Genomic DNA, 16,704 nt, shown 5'->3' on the forward strand with positions numbered 1-16,704 from the left:
CTGTTTTTAAGTTACTTAAACTGTACTTTCTTTCAGTAGCCTAGTTATATAATACTCATTCGTATCAGAGACATTGCTGGGATATAAATAAGAAAACACGGAATCCTTTTGGTTTTGTTCCATGCTGCTAGAGGTGGACGTAAATATCCTAAATGTAAGAGGTTACCATTACTGGCACTGGACAAGCTGGAAAGTCGCATGGGTCAGGGAATGGGGGTGGGGGGTGGGGGGAGGGGGCATGACTGCTCCAGCGAGGAGCCTGCCTGTATAATGCAGCTTCACATTACTGGTAGACACCGATCATTTTCCAACATTGCAGGGTAAGGGGCCAGAATCATAAAATTTAAATGACTTTAACTCAATTACATATATGCAAATCGTCGCCTAATGTTGCTGTAGAGAACCGGTGTGAGAAACCCAGCGCCACTGGTGACACTTCAAAACTATTGTAACCTCTACACACCGAAATGGAACTTGTTGGTTCTAGTAAAGGAATCATTGTGGGTTTTTTTTAAAAAAAAGATTTTTTTGCTTTGATTCAATTTTTATTTTATTATTTCTCTTTGAATGTGAGCAAAGCTGACTAAATGGAATTCAGTAGCCATCTTTACTTGCCTTGAGAAGGTGGTGGTGAGCTGCCTTCTTGAACACTGCAGTCCGTGAGGTGTAGGTACACCCACAGTGCTGTTAGGAAGGGAGTTCCAGGGTTTTGGACAGCGAAGGAATAGCGATATATTCCCAAGACAACATGGTGAGTGACTTGGAGGGGATGTTCCAAGTGGTGGTGTTCCCATGTATCTGCTGCCCTTGTCCTTCTAGATAGTAGTGGTCATGGGTTTGGAAGATGCTGTCTAAGGAGCCTTGGTAAATTCCTGCAGTGCATCTTGTAGATGGTACACACTGCTGCTACTGTGTGTCGGTGGTGGAGGGAGTGAATGTTTGTGGATCTGGCGCCAATCAAGAGGGCTACTTTGCCCTGGACCATGTTGAGCTTCTTGAGTGTTGTGGGAGCTGCACTCATCCAGGCAAGTGAGGAGCATTCCATCACACTCCTGACTTGTGCCTTGTAGATGGTGGACAGACTCTGGGGGAGTCAGGAGGTGAGTTACTCGTTGCATGATTCCTAGCCTCAGACCTGCTTTTGTAGCCACAGTATTTATGTGGCTAGTCCAGTTCAGTTTCTGGTCAATGGTAGCCCCCAGGATGTTGATAGTGGGGGATTCAGTGGTGGTAATGCTATTGAACATCAAGGGGCGATGGTTAGATTCTCTCTTGTTGGAGATGGTCTTTTGGGCTATACAAGTGCCAGGTAACATTACTTCCCACTTGTCAGCCCAAGCCTGGATATCGTCCAGGTCTTGCTGCATTTGGCCATGGACTGCTTCAGTATCTGAGGAATCACGAATGGTGCTGAACATTATGCAATCATCAGCGAACATCCCCACTTCTGATCTTATGACGGAAGGAAGATCATTGATGAAGCAGCTGAAGATGGTTGAGCTGAGGACACTGCCCTGTGGAACTCCTGTAGTAATGTCCTGGAGCTGAGATGACTGACCTCCAACAACCACAACCATCTTCCTTTGTGCTAAGTATAACTTCAACCAATTTTCCTCCTGATTCCCATTGACTCCAGTTTTGCTAGGGCTGCTTGATGCCACACAGTTAAATGCGGCCTTGGTGTCAAGGGCAGTCACTCACCTCACCTCGGGAGTTCAGTTCTTTTGTCCATGTTTGAACCAAGGCTGTAATGAGGTCAGGAGCTGAGTGACCCTGGTGGAACCCAAACTGGGCATCAGTGAGCAGGTTATTGCGAAGCAAGTGTTGCTTGATAGCACTGTAAATGGCCCCTACATTACTTCACTGATGATGGAGTAGACTGATGGGGCTGTTATTGGCCGAGTTGGATTTGTCCTGCTCTTTGTGTACAGGACACACCTGGGCAATTTTCCACATAGCCGGGTAGATGCCAGTGTTGTAGCTGTACTGGAACAGTTTGGTTAGGGGTGTGGCAAGTTCTGGAGCACAAGTCTTCAGTACTATTGCCGGAACATTGTCAGGGCCCATAGCCTTTGCAGTATCCAGTACCTTCAGCCATTTCTTGGTATTACGAAGAGTGAATCAAATTGGCTGAAGACTGGCATCTGTGATGCTGGGAACCTCCGTAGGAGGCCGAGATGGATCATCCGCTCGGCACTTCTAGCTGAACATTGTAGCAAATGCTTCAGCCTCGTCTTTTGCACTAACGTGCTGGGCTCCATGGGGATATTTGTGAAGCTTCCTCCTCCAGTGAGTTGTTTAATTGCCCACCATCATTCACAATTGTGTGTGGCAGGACTGCAGAGCTTATATCTGATCTGTTAGTTGTGGGACTAACTAAGCTCTGTCTATCACTTGCTGCTTATGCTGTTTGGCATGCAAGTAGTTCTGTGTTATAGCTTCATCAGGTTGATACCTCATTTTTAGGTATGCCTGGTGATGTACCTGGCACGCTCTCCTGCACTCTTCATTGAACCAGGGTTGATCCCCTGGCTCGATATTAATGGTAGGGTGGGGGATATGCCGGTCCATGAGGTTACAGATTGTGTTCAAGTACAATTCTGCTGCTGCTGATGGCCCACAGCGCCTCATGGAGGCCCAGTCTTGAGTTGCTAGATCTGTTCGAAATCGATCCCATTTAGCATGGTGGTAGTGCCACACAACACGATGGAGGGTATTCTCAATGTGAAGGCGGGATTTCGTCTACATGAGGACTGTGTGGTAGTCACTCCTACCGATACTGTCATGGACAGATGCACCTGCGGCAGGCAGGTTGGTGAGGATGAGGTCAAGTATGTTTCTCCCTCTTGTTGGTTCCCTCACCACCTGCTGCAGACCAGTCTAGCAGCTATGTCCTTTAGAGCTCGGCCAGTAGTGGCGCTACCGAGCCACTGAGCCACCAAGAGTACGTTCTGTGTCCTTGCCACCCTCGGTGCTTCCTCCAAGTCGTGTTCAACATGGAGGAGCACTGATTCATCAGCTGAGAGAGGACAGTATGTGGTAATCAGCAGGAGGTTTCCTTGCCCATGTTTGACCTGATGCCATGAGACCTCATGGGGTCCGGAGTCAATGTTGAAGACTCCAAAGGCAACTCCCTCCCAACTGTATACCACTGTGCCCCACCTCTGATGGGTCTAACCTGTCAGTGGGACAGGACATACCCGGGGATGGCGATGGTGGTGCCTGGGACATTATTTGTAAGATACGATTCTGTGAGGATGACTAAGTCAGGCTGTTGCTTGACTAGTCTGTGAGACAGCTCTCCAGCTCACTAGTCTCCAGATGTTAGTAAGGAGGACTTTGCAGGGTCGACAGGGCTGAGTTTGCTGTTGTTGTTTCCGGTGCCTAGGACAATGCCGGATGGTCTGTCCGATTTTATTCCTTTTTGCAACTTTGTAGTGGTTTGTTACAACTGAGTGGCTTGCTGGGCCATTTCAGAGTCAACCACATTGCTGTGGGTCTGGAGTCACATGGAGGCCAGACTGGGTAAGAATGGCAGATTTCATTCCCTAAAGGGCATTGGTGAACCAGATGGGTTTTTTTACAATCGTTTCATGCTCATCATTAGACTTTTAATTCCAAATTTTTATTGAATTCAAATTCCACCATCTGATGTGGTGGGGTTCGAACCTGGGTCCTCAAAGCATTACTCTGGGTCTCCGGATTACTAGTCCAGTATACCATCGCTTCCCCCAAGGATGAGGTGGGTGGGCGGAATGCTTGGATTTTGGTATGCTCCTTCCGCTGTTTTGGGCCTGGCGGAGACGTTCGGAATGGTTGGCACTTTGGCGGATGCTTATCTCCAGTTTGAGCGGTCTCGAACAAGAGATTCCCAGAAATCAGTGGGGATGTTGCATTTTTTTCAGGGAGGCTTTGAGGACGTCCCTGAAACATTTCCTCGGCCCTCCTGGTTACTGCTTGCCATGACGAAGCTCGGAGTAGAGTGCCTGTTTTGGGAGTCTTGTGTCAGGCATGCAGATGATGTAGCCCAACGTAGCTGATTAGCCATAACCAGTGCATCAATACTGGGGATGTTGGCCTGACGGAGGACACTGATATTGGAGCACCTATCCTGCCTTTGAATTTTTAGGATTTTGCGGAGGCATCGCTGGTGATATTTCTTCAGGGATTTAAGGTGTCTGCTGTCCGTTGTCCAGGTCTCTGTTGCATACAGGGGGGGTGGGTAGCACTGCAGCCCTGTAGACCATGAGCTTGGTGCTGGGTTTGAGGTCTTTGTCATTACTGTTTTCCTCAGATAGCCAAAGGCTGCGCTGGCACACTGGAGGTGATGTTGAGTTTCATCATCGATGTCTGCCCTCAATGAGAGGAGGCTCCCAAGGTATGAGAAATGATCCATGTTGTCCAATGGTTTGCCGTGGTCTTTATAGTTGGAGGGACAGTGTTGCACAGCGGGAGTGGACTGGTCCAGATCCTTTTGTCTTCCAGATGTTCAGCCTTAAGCCCATTTTTTTTTATCCACCTCCGTGAATGCGTCGACGAGAGTTTGGAGCTTGGCCTCTGAGTGACTCAGGTTTGACTGGATTTCAGCTTCAGTCTGTTCCTGACCATAGGTTAGATACGCATCTGCATATACACTCCCTGAAGCTGAAAACCCCATGTTTTCAGGCTCCCAGGATGGAGAGGGTTAGGGGCAACATTGTGCGTGTGCGTGTCCCTGTCTGTGCGACATACCCTGGTCACCGACCATCATTGAACCACTGCTGACTAATGGTGCTCCTATGATGATATTAGGTAGGAAATTCTAGGATGTTGAGCCAGGGACAATGACAGGACCACATATGCACTACTGACTACAAAGAAATTAAACAGCAGAACATCCACAGAAGATTACACCAGGGAAACATTTTTAAATGCCTCCACGGTTTGGTAGTACTTTTGGATAGTTAAGCAACCTTGTTTGTGATACGTATTAACATATGAATTAGGAGCAGGAGTAGAATACTCGAGCCTGCTCCGCCATTCAGTAAGATCATGGCTGATCTCATTGTAACCTCAACTCCACATTCCCACCTACCACCAATAACCTTTCACCCTCTTGCTTATCAAGAATCTATCTAGCTCTGCCTTAAAAACATTCAAAGACCTCGCTTCCACTGCCTTTTGAGGAAGAGAGCTCCAAAGACTCACTACACTCAGAGAAAAAAAATTTCTCCGAATCTCTGTCTTAAATGGGTGACCCCTTATTTTTAAATAGTGGCCACCCTTCCAGATTCCCCATAAGAGGAAATATCCTTTCCACACCCACCCTGTCAAGACCCCTTGTAAGAATCCCCCCTCTCTGGTCTAAAGGCTCTTGTCTCTACTCTTGATATCAATTGACAACAACAACTTGGATACCGTTTCACTAAATGTGAAACACCTTTATTAAATCTCTAAACAATAATACATACCCAAAATGACCCTGGTTGCTTAGGAATCCCAAGAACCCACCCTTGCCATCCAGGACCAACCCTATGTGGTCATATCCTGCCCTTAGCGTGGGAGGTGGGGGGCATGTCTCCAGGTGCATGCCAATAATGGGTGCGATCACAGTTTCTTGGGGCAGGAAGGAGGAGACTCTCACATTCCCGAGTGGCCATCGTCTGGTTCAGGTTCTGTAGACTGTGTGTCTGCCTGTCTAGTTGAAACTGTCTTTATTTTTATAAGTTCAATATGAGCCTCAGTGATGTCTTTGGTCAAAACTCTTCTCCATATCCCCATCATCTGATCACCATAAGACAAACTCTGCCCACAGGACTTCACCACAACCAGCTTACATTCATTAATATGAAAGAAATAAAAGCACGGTTACATGATTAATACAACACGGTTTAGATGGTGCGTTGACTTACACCTTTAGGATCTTATATGTTTCAATAAAGCCGCCTCTTAATCTTCTAAACCCCAGCGGATACAAGCCTAGCCTATCCAACCTTTCATCGTAAGACAACCCTCCCATTCCAGGTATTAGTCCAATAAACCTCTGAACTGCTTCCAATGCATTTGCATCCTTCCTTAAATAAGGAGACCAATACTGTACATAATACTCCAGATGTGGTCTCACCAATGCACTGTACAGCTGCCGCATAACCTCTCTACTTTTGTATTCAATTCCCCTTGCAATGAATGACAACATTCCATTAGCCTTCCTCATTGCTTGCTGTACCTGCAGACTGACCTTTTGCAATTCATGCACTCGGACACCCAACTTCCTCTGCACCTCAGCTCTACACTGTCTCACTATTTAGATAATATGCTTTTTATTCTTCCTGCCAAAATGTACAATTTCACATTTTCCCTCCATGGATGGATCCTTACACATTTTGCAACCTCACTTCACCCATGTTGTCATTGCATAATGTCCTCTCATGATGAAAGAATACTTTCCTCCTGTTTTAGGGGTTGCTTCTGAGTAAATTGATTCATTAGCAGATAATGGAACTGTTTGTTGTCTTTTGTAGGTCTTCAGAATAGTTAATATTTGTCTGGGCACCCCTCCTGAAACTTTTACCTGGGAATTCCGAGATAAAGAGAAGAACTACCAGAAGATTGGGCCACTGACACCGCTTCAGTTCTACACACAACATGTGAAGCCATTTTTCAACATGGAAGACAAGGTAGGAGAAATGACCTGTGGAGTTGTTGCCTATCAGAGATGTACTTGCTATTAATGGCTTTATTTTAGCAATACCTTCTCCTGTTTATTGACAGTCCCAACACCAACTCGGTTCTTGACCAACCAGAACCAATGTGCTTATTACACAGAATTTACAGCACAGAAATGGGCCATTTGGTCTAAGTGATCTAAGCTGATGTTTATGTTCCAAATGAGCTTTCTCCCATCCTACTTCATCTAACTCTCATAATATCCATCTGTTCCTTCCTCCCTTATGTACTTCTCTAGCTTCTTCCTGTGTTGGATTTCACCAGAAATAAAATCATTTTAAGACGTATTGATTTTCCATTTTCCAAAAATAAGTGACTGAGGAATGAAAGATATGGCATGACAATTCCTAAGCCTCTGGATTTGGTCAGATGAACCCATGATGTGCTTTCAGTGCACTGTAAATATTATTACAAAGCACAGTAATGTAAAACAATGCCAGAAAAGGCTGAAAGGCATCTAGTGACAGATATTTAAAATGGCATTCAACATTGCCTAAAGCTCCTTGATGCTAATTAGGCTTGCCCTAAAATAAAGGTCAATGGTGATGTTTAATGGTAATACCAGGCATAAAAACCTGATTTGAATATGCAATTTACACTTATGATCGGATGGTCAGTTAGAATTAAGATAACTGTTGTGTTTAGTTAGTAAGATTTGGTTGATGAAATACTTGCCCATTACTGACCACAATACTAAAGAATGATTTTTGCTGTTTGTTTTGTAGGTGTGCCTGGTTAATGATCCCAGATGTTTCAACCCCTATGGAAAACTGTACACGGTCGATTTCCTGAATAACATGGTGAATGCGAGGAAGACTTTATACATCAACCAGCCAATTAATGTATTAAAGCAGTTGGCTGCTGTTTCCATCAAGGATGGAGAGGTTTGCATATTCTAAATTTTAGCCTTCTATAATTACAATTTGTAGTAAAAATTAAAACATTCACTAAATTACAGTACAATCCACTCGTGTAAATCTATGGGAGCAAATGGCAGGTAACTAAACTGAAAATCTCCACAAAGTCTCAATTTGCCTCTAAATATTTATGATAAGGAAGTTTTGTCCGTCCCAGGAGGAAATTCAGGCTAATATGCCTCAGTTATCTCCCTTGTATCGCACTATATCTTTCAATTGTTCTGTTCCAAAGATGTCATGAGCAGAGACGTGGGGCATTGCATTTCCATCTTGCGCCTCGCAGGGAATGGGGAAACAATTGGAGGGCTGGACACATTGGGCTACTCATGTGCTCCTCGTAATGACACTCTATAACGTGGCCTCCTCTAGGAACAGGTCTTCAGTCTGTCCTTTCGGCTCCGATAAGTGAACAAGTCAAACTTGGAAGTGATTTTTTTATATTCGTGTGTGGGATGTGATGTTGCTGGCTAGGCCAGCATTAATTTTCCACACTAATTGCCCTTGAGGAGGTGGTGGTGAGCTGCCTTCTTGAACCGCTGCGGCCCATGTGGTGTAGATACACCCACAGTGCTGTTAGGGAGGGAGTTCCAGGATTTTGATCCAGCGACAGTGAAGGAACAGCGATATGTTTCTAAGTCGGGATGGGAGCGGCTTGGAGGGGAACTTCCAGGTGATGGTGTTCCCTTGTGTTTGCTGCCATTGTCCTTCTAGATGGTGGTGGTTGTGGGTTTGGAAGGTGCTGCCTAAGGAGCCTTAGTGAGTTCCTGCAGTGCATCTTGCAAATGATACACACTGCTGCCATTGTGCGTCGGTAGAGGGAGCGAATGTTTCTGGATATGGTCCCAATCAAGTGGGCTGCTTTGTCCTGGATGGTGTCAAGCCTCTTGAGTGCTGTGGGAGCTGCACTCATCCAGGCAAGTGGAGAGTATTCCATTACACTCCTGACTTGTGCCTTGTAGATAGTGGACAGGCTTTGGGGAGTCAGGAGGTGAGTTACTCGCCACAGGATTCCTAGCCTCTGACCTTTTTATAGCCACAGAATCTATATGGCTAGTCCAGTTAAGTTCATTGGCAAGCCCCAGGATGTTGATAGTGGAGGCAGTGGCACAGTGGTATTGTCACTGGACTAGTATTAGACAGACCCAGAGTAATGCTCTGGGGACCTGGGTTCACGGCATGATGGTGAAATTTGAATTCAATAAAAATCTGGAATTAACAGTCTGATGATGACCACAAAACCATTGCCGATAGTCATAAGAACCCATCTGGTTTGCTAATGTTCTTTAGGGAAGGAAATCTGCCGTCCTTACCTGGTCTGGCCTACATGTGACTCCAGACCCACAGCAATGTGTCTGACTCTTAAATGGGCAAGTAGGGATGGGCAATAAATGCTGGCCTAGCCAGTGATGCCCACATCCCATGGATGAATTTTTTTTTAAAAAAAGAGAAAAGATAAAACTACCAAAAATTATAAAGAAGGCAAATGCACATGGGGTACAGGGTAATTTGATAAGGTGGATTCAAAATTGGCTTAGTTGTAGGAGGCGGCGGGTGATGGCAAAAGGATGCTTTAGTGACTGGAAGCCAGTGTCCAGTGGCATACCACAGGGATCTGTGCTGGGTCCCCTATTATTCGTCATTTATATAAACGACATAGGTGACTATGTGGGGGGTAGGATTAGTAAGTTTCTGGATGACACAAAGATTGGCCGGGTGGTTAACAGTGAGGTTGAATGTCTTGGGCTACAGGAGGATATAGATGGGATGGTCAAATGGGCAGATAAGTAGCAGATGGAATTTAACCCTGAAATGTGTGAGGTGATACACTTTGGAAGGAGTAATTTGACAAGGAGTAATTTGACAATGACACTAGGAAGTTCTGAGGAACAAAGGGACCTTGGCGTGTGTGTCCATAGATCTCTGAAGGCGGAGGGGCATGTTAGTGGGGTGGTGAAAAAAGCATATGGGACACTTGCCTTTATCAATCGAGGCATAGATTACAAAAGTAGGGAGGTCATTTTGGAGTTGTATAGAACCTTGGTGAGGCCACAGCTGGAGTACAGTGTGCAGTTCCGGTCGCCACATTATAGGAAGGATGTGATTGCACTGGAGGGGGTGTAGAGGAGATTCACCAGGATGTTGCCTGGGATGAAACATTTAAGTTATGAAGAGAGGTTGGATAGACTTGGGTTGTTTTCGTTGGAGCAGAGAAGACTGAGGGGCGACCTGATCGAGGTGTACAAGATTATGAGGGGCTTGTGTCCTGGGGCTTGTGTCAAAATTGTGAGAGCTGTCTCACAGATGAGTCAAGCAACAGCCTGACATAGTCATACTCACAGAAACATACCTTACAGATAATGTCCCAGCCACCACCATCACCATCCCTGGCTATGTCCAGTCCCACCGGCAGGACAGAATAACCAGAGGTGGCAGTACAGTGGTATACGGTTAGGAGGGAGTCCAACATTCACTGTGGACCTCATGAAGCCTCATGGCATCAGGTCAAATATGGGCAAGGAAACCTCCTTCTAGTTACCACCTACCGCCCCCATGTCCCACTTCACATTGAGGATACCCTCCATCATGTTATGTGGCACGACCACTGTGCTAAATGGGACAAATTTCAAACCAATGTAGCAACTCAAAACTGGGCATCCATGAGGCACCATGGGCCATGAGCAACTGACTGGAGGAGGAGGCTCCACAGATATCCCCGTTCTCCATGACGGGGAACACAGCACATCAGTGCAAAAGACAAGGCTGATGCATTTGCAACAATCTTCAGTCAGAAATGCCGAGTGGATGATCCATCTCGTCCTCCTCCTGAGGTTCCCAGCATCACAGGTGCCAGATTTCAGCCAATTCAATTCACTCCATACAATATCAAGAAACGGCTGAAGGCAATGGATACTACAAAGGCAATAGGATCTGACAATAGTCAGCAATAGTACTGAAGACTTGTGCTCTAGAACTAGCTGGGCACTTAGCTAAGCTGTTCCAGTATAGCTAAACAATGCCACCTGCCCAGCAATGTGAAAATTGCCCAGGTATGTCATGTCCACAAAGAGCAGGACAAATCCAACCCGGTCAATTATCACTCCATCAGTCTACTCTAAATCATCAGCAAAATGATGGAAGGGGTCGTCAACAGTGCTAACAGGCAACACTTATTCTGCTCACTGACACTCAGTTTGGGTTCTGCCAGGGCCACTCAGATCCTGACCTCATTACACCCTTAGTCCAAACATGGACAAAAGAGCTGAACTCCAGAGGTGAGGTGAGAGTGACTGCCCTTGACATCAAGGCAGCATTTGATCGAGTGTGGCATCAAGGAGCCCTAACAAAACTGGAGCCAATGGGAATCGGGGAAAACACTCCACTGTTTGGAGTCATACCTAGCACAGAGGAAGATATTTGTGGTTGTTGGAGGTCAATTATCTCAGTTCCAGGGCATCGCTGCCGGAGTTCTCAGGATAGGGTCCTCTGCCCAACCATCTTCAGCTGCTTCATCAATGACCTTCCCTCCATCGTAAGTTCAGAAATGGGGATGTTCCCTGATGATTGCACAATGTTCAGCACAATTCGCGACTCCTCAGATACTGAGGTCGTCCATGCCCATTTGCAGCAAGACCTGGACAATAATCAGGCTTGGGCTGATAAGTGGAAATTTGTGCCACACAAGTGCCAGGCAATGACCATCTCCAGCGAGAGGGAATCTAATCATCTCCCCATGACATTCAATGGCATTACAATCACTGAATCCCCCACTATCCAGTGACCAGAAACTGAACTGGACTAGCCATATAAATGCTGTGGCTAAAGCAGCAGGTCAGAGGTTGAGGATTCTGTAGAGAGTAACTCACCTCCTGACTCCCCAAAGCCTCCACCATTTACAAGGTACAAGTCAGGGGTGTGATGGAATACTGTCCAACTGCCTGGAGGAATGCAGCTCCAACAATATTTGAGAAGCTCGACCATCCATGACAAAGCCGCCTGTTTGATTGGCACTCCATCCACCACCTTCAACATCCACTCCCTCCACCACTGATGCACAGTGGTAGCAGTGTGTACAATCTACAAGATGCACTGCAGCAACTCACCAAGGCTCCTTCGACAGCACCTTCCAAAGCCGCGACCTTGACCACCTAGAAGGACAGGGCAGCGGATGCATGGGAACACCACCACCTACATCCCCTCCAGGCCATACACCTTCCTTCACTGTCATTGGGTCAGAATACTGGAACTCCCTCCCTTTAACAGCACTGTGGGTGTATCTATACCGCATGGACTGCAGCGGTTCAAGAAGGCAGCTCACCACCACCTTCTCAAGTGCAGTTAGGGATGGGCTATACAAATGCTGGCCCAGCCAGCGAGGCTCACATCCCATGGAAGAATTTTTTAAAGAATGTGAGCAGCTCTTGTTCTGCCTCAGTCAGGAGCTTCCTCCACCCTTTCTTCCATTCTGGGTTTGGAGTCACTTCTAAGACCAGAAGACGGCTCTGTGAGATTAAAAATACTCACAACCATAATAATTTTTAACCTCCAGAAAAGCTACTCCCCAATACTCACAATGAAAACACATCCAAAACTTCCAGGCTACGTTAGAACGTAGCTTTGAAATTGTTTAATGGCAAAATGGCTTTCGGTTTCTTTGCTGCTGAAATCTCATTGCAATCATTACACTGTCCCTTTATTTTCTCCAGTAACATGTTAAAAAGAAGTGTCTTTGTTTCCATGGCATTTTCCCCACGTTCACAGACTGTGAACGTCTGTGAGTGGGAGCTGACACCTCACGCCCATTCCAGCTCCATTGTATGCTATATGTTTTATCTTCTTTGCTGTTTATTCTCTGGGCGATGTGGTATGCTGTTCTCATACCAGGCTCCCCCCCCCCCCCCCACCCCCCCCCCCCCCCGTCCAGCTCAGTCAACCTAAAGCTGCAGCTCCTGTTCTGGCCCCACCTCTGACCACCATTTTTTTGCTGTGCAAACTAAACCATTTCTGGATATCCTGTGGGTAAAGTCCCTGGTGCAGGGCCCTGATAACACTGAGAGGTAGCGTCAGGGAAGACTGGTCTCTGCTCGCGCTGTGACTTAAAGCCTATAATAAACAAACACAACCTTTTTATTGGTATAATAAATGAGTAATGGACCTCTCTGAATACCAACAGGTGTTGGCCTTGGATCAATGAGTGGCACTCATGTCCCTGAGCCAGACGATGGTAGGTTGAAGCCTTACTCCAGAGACCTGAGCACTGACACGTCAGTGCAGTACTGAGGGAGTGGTGCATTATCTTCCAGATTAGATATTAAACCAAGGTGTCCTCTCAGATCCCATGATACCATTTTAAAGAAAAGCAGGAGCATTCACCCTAGGCCATGGTCAATATTTATCTGTCACCCAACATCGCTAAAACAGACTACTTCATCGTTATTTATTGCTATTGTTGGACATTGCTGTGCCAAAATTGGCTGTTATGTTTCCTACATTACAACGGTGACTAAACTTCAAAAGCAGATCATTGGCTGTGATGCATTTTGAGTCGTCCGGAGGTCATGAACGCTGCAGTAAAAATGCAATTTCTGTGTTTCTTTCTAATGTTGTTAATTTCATGTTTAGGCAGTCTGGTTTGGATGCGATGTTGGGAAGGGATTTTGCAACAAGCTGGGGATTAATGATCCTCAAGTGTAAGTACCGAAACATGAAAGAAATAAAGTTGTGCTGTATAGACTGAAAGTAGCACAAACCATTGCTGTACGTTGTTAAGATATTTGTCTTGATAATAGCCCTACTTAACACACATACCCATTTCAGTGGTCCTATTTCTACATTAGCTTTGTTGACTGTAATGGCTTTTGACATATTTTCATTTATAGCCTCAAGTGAAAAGCGATTTTACTGGAAATTTCTGTTATGAATTTTACAAGATAAAATGGGAGGGATGAGCAAACATAAAACGTGCAGCGTCCCCTCCAGATGCTCAGATTTGAAGATCCCTGTTCTAGGTTATTAGCTGCATACCCAATAACCTCTGGGTTATGGAGTTCTCCCCCCCACTACAAAAGACTGCTCACCGGCCCCTGGAGGTACAGCTAGTCATCTGGCCAATAGAGCTAACCGGTCCCACTTTCCTACCATTGCTGGGGAAAATTATGTCACTCCTACCCATGACAGTATCTCGCAGTAACTCGAGGAAAACATTGTCATAGCTTGGTGCTCTGAGTGTCCTCGCTCATCCTCAATCCGTCTTCAGCACATCTCACCAGCTCCTTCTAAAACCTTCAAATTCAATTTTTGGCTTGGCCTTTTAAAAGTGATGTTTTTGGATTGTGCTGTTCATGCCCCTGCTTGGGACATGCAAAACCCAGTAAGTAAAAATTATAATTAGGCAGCCATGTTAAAATCTGATCTTCCAACCCACTAACTTCTCTTCCGGGTTCTGCACAGGTAATTGGACCCCCAACCCTTCCCCTTACTCCTGCCCATAACCCAGCTCTGCTTTAACATCAGGGCCAATCTCCTTTATGAAGCTCTGTTATTTCTGCCCTAAACAATAGAGCTACAGTGGATTGCATAAAATTGAGGTTTTAGAAAAAGTAACAAAAGAGAGGATTTAATTAGAATACCTATTCATTTTAATCAGACAAGATCGCAGTTCTGTTTCTTACCAATATTATTAAGTTCTTTTTTCGATGCAAGTATTTCTGCATGCATACACTTTTCATTTTTCTTTAATATCAGCCAGGTGAAGGTTTCAGTTCAGATGCAGTAACCCTTGCAAAAAGGCACTGATTTTAAGATTAAGAACCGTGTGTTCTTGTGTTCGTTCCACTCCAGAAGCTGATATGTCGATGTATAGTTACCATGAGTGGTTAGATATAGGCAGGATAGAAAGCTGAATAAATGAGTTGGTGCTGATTAATATAAACAACGCAAGTGCTGACCCTGTATCCTATTGGATAAATTGGATGACGACTCCCACCAAGGAGTGGCACTCAAAAGAAATTCTCCAATTTGCCAACCAACGCCTGCTTTAAGTAAGGCACCTTCCTGGGAGCAGGGGAGATTGCTGAAGTGACCCTGATATAGAAAAAAATATGTAAAATTCTGTTGCCAATGTGGATTACATTTTCTGACCTTTAGTGCATATCAGGAAGTAATAATCTAGAACTTTGTTATTGGAAGCATACATTCAGTAACGGCAAGGAAAATATGCACTGTATAATTTGAAAAGGTACTGTACATGCCTGTAATAATTTGGAGGCATCAGAGTTGTTTTAGTAGAAAGGTGCAGCTTTTAATTTCAAAGTTATGATTCGTGTCATTTTTGTGAAATAATACCAGGCATATTGCTTTGCTTCTGTGACTAATATACTAGATTTATGGTTTTTGGGCCTCATGTGCACCTTACAACTGTTAAGAATGTCAATATTAAACATTTTTTTGATCACCGATCTAAGTCCTGGTGTGGACTAACACCAGTTAGTGAACTGAGCATAGACAAATAGCCATTATTTATTTTTTGCATGGGCTGCACAAGTGTGCCTTGTTACGCAGATTAGGGACAAAGGTATTTGGCAAAGGCAAAAAGCAAACAAATAATAGAAACAAAACCAAATGGTGACAAAAGTAAATGCCTTTAAAAGTCAAAACATACTGGCCATTCACAAAACTTTGTCATTGCTGCAGACTTAACCGAGAGCTGCTGTTCGGAGTTTCACTGAATAACTTGGGCAAAGCAGAAAGGCTGATGTATGGCGAATCACAGATGACTCATGCTATGGTTCTCACTGGCTACTCTGAAAAGGTAACTTGCATTCAACAGTTAACTGTCTTCCCCCAGGCTTTATTTACGTAGGTGACTGGACCTGTCCAGAGCCATTTGATTTGTAGTGATGTTTTTCAGAGAGAGGGGTAACAGTGTATAGCCGCTCTTTCCTTCACAATAGTGCGCATTGTTCTACCAAAAGTTAATCTATTAGTTTTGAAATCTGACTGGTACACATCACTGCTATGTACTTTCAGCTTCAAAGAAAGCGGGATGGTGCCATGAACTTGCAATTTTTTGATTTGTCCGTAAACAACAGGCTGATAATCCTCTTCAAATCTAGTACAGCCAAAAGTCTTGTGCTTTTTAAGCTTTACCAGTGTATACAAAATTCCTCAACATATCATTGCATTTTGCACTTCTTTTGTTGTTCCTTCGATGCCTTCATTGAACTTGAATGCAATTGCAAAAAGAGTATGACTTTTTTTATTTCGATTGGAACCTTGTATGCCCTTTTACTAATGTTTGCATAACCCAAATGAAGTGAGGAGAAACTTGCTGAAACTGTAAACTCTTTAATACTTTACTTAATATGACTCGCTGACAGAAGAATACACTGTCAATTAGCATGGATGTAAAGCTCATTCAGCCTGACTCTTGGCAACAGAATCTGAGAGGTGAGCAAAGGAGAACGTAAAGATGTTTAAAAAAATAAAGGACCCAATGAGTCAACAAAATGGCAAACTAAAAAAAATTACTGCTTTCCATTCAATCACTAACATAATTATGAGTACAATAAATTTCAAAGGCCATTCATAAATCAAACTCAATTAAGAAATATCAGTCTCACTTTTACCATTTGAATAATGTTGAGTATAAAATGTTGCTAATGTCCATTTTAGTAAGGTTTCTTAAACCCATTAAAATGTGTGGGCATGTTTACATCGATGTCTATCCAAACCTCCTTTTCACAAGGTTTTTGATTACAATTCTCATGATGGACCAGGGTCCATTTTCTTTTCTTCGTCTGAAGTAGCCACAGCTTAAATGTACAAACACTTCCAAACCTTTTCGCACCAAACCCTGAGTTAATTTAAGGCGATCCTAGGGACAAATCGCCTTGTCTCTGACTCAATCACCTGCAGACATCGTTCCAAATACCTTCATAAAAGCGCGTTTATATTTGACATTTCTATAGATCAAGTTTTGGGAGGACAGAATTTATGGACGGAATTTTCCGTGCCCGTTGGCGACAGGCGTGTTTGGCGGCGTGAGCGGACAATATGGCGAGAAGGCCAAAAATCGGTTTCACGA

The 16,704-nt window shown here is 44.6% G+C and overlaps 1 protein-coding gene and 1 long non-coding RNA gene across 2 annotated transcripts in view; one reads left to right on the top strand and one right to left on the bottom strand.

Moving 5' to 3' along the window:
- blmh (bleomycin hydrolase) overlaps positions 1–16,704 on the top strand; it is a 100,077-nt gene that overhangs the window by 44,124 nt on the left and 39,249 nt on the right. Inside the window, exons 7-10 of the mRNA XM_078547998.1 lie at positions 6,501–6,656; positions 7,431–7,589; positions 13,242–13,309; positions 15,312–15,429. Of these exons, the coding sequence (XP_078404124.1) occupies positions 6,501–6,656; positions 7,431–7,589; positions 13,242–13,309; positions 15,312–15,429 (501 nt within the window). The remainder of the gene's footprint in view (positions 1–6,500; positions 6,657–7,430; positions 7,590–13,241; positions 13,310–15,311; positions 15,430–16,704) is intronic.
- Positions 1–16,704, bottom strand: part of LOC144684338 (uncharacterized) — a 32,742-nt gene that overhangs the window by 7,148 nt on the left and 8,890 nt on the right. The gene's annotated exons all lie outside the window — the stretch shown is intronic.

This window comes from Cetorhinus maximus, chromosome 9 (assembly GCF_964194155.1).
Source record: "Cetorhinus maximus chromosome 9, sCetMax3.hap1.1, whole genome shotgun sequence".
Classification (NCBI taxonomy): domain Eukaryota; kingdom Metazoa; phylum Chordata; class Chondrichthyes; order Lamniformes; family Cetorhinidae; genus Cetorhinus; species Cetorhinus maximus.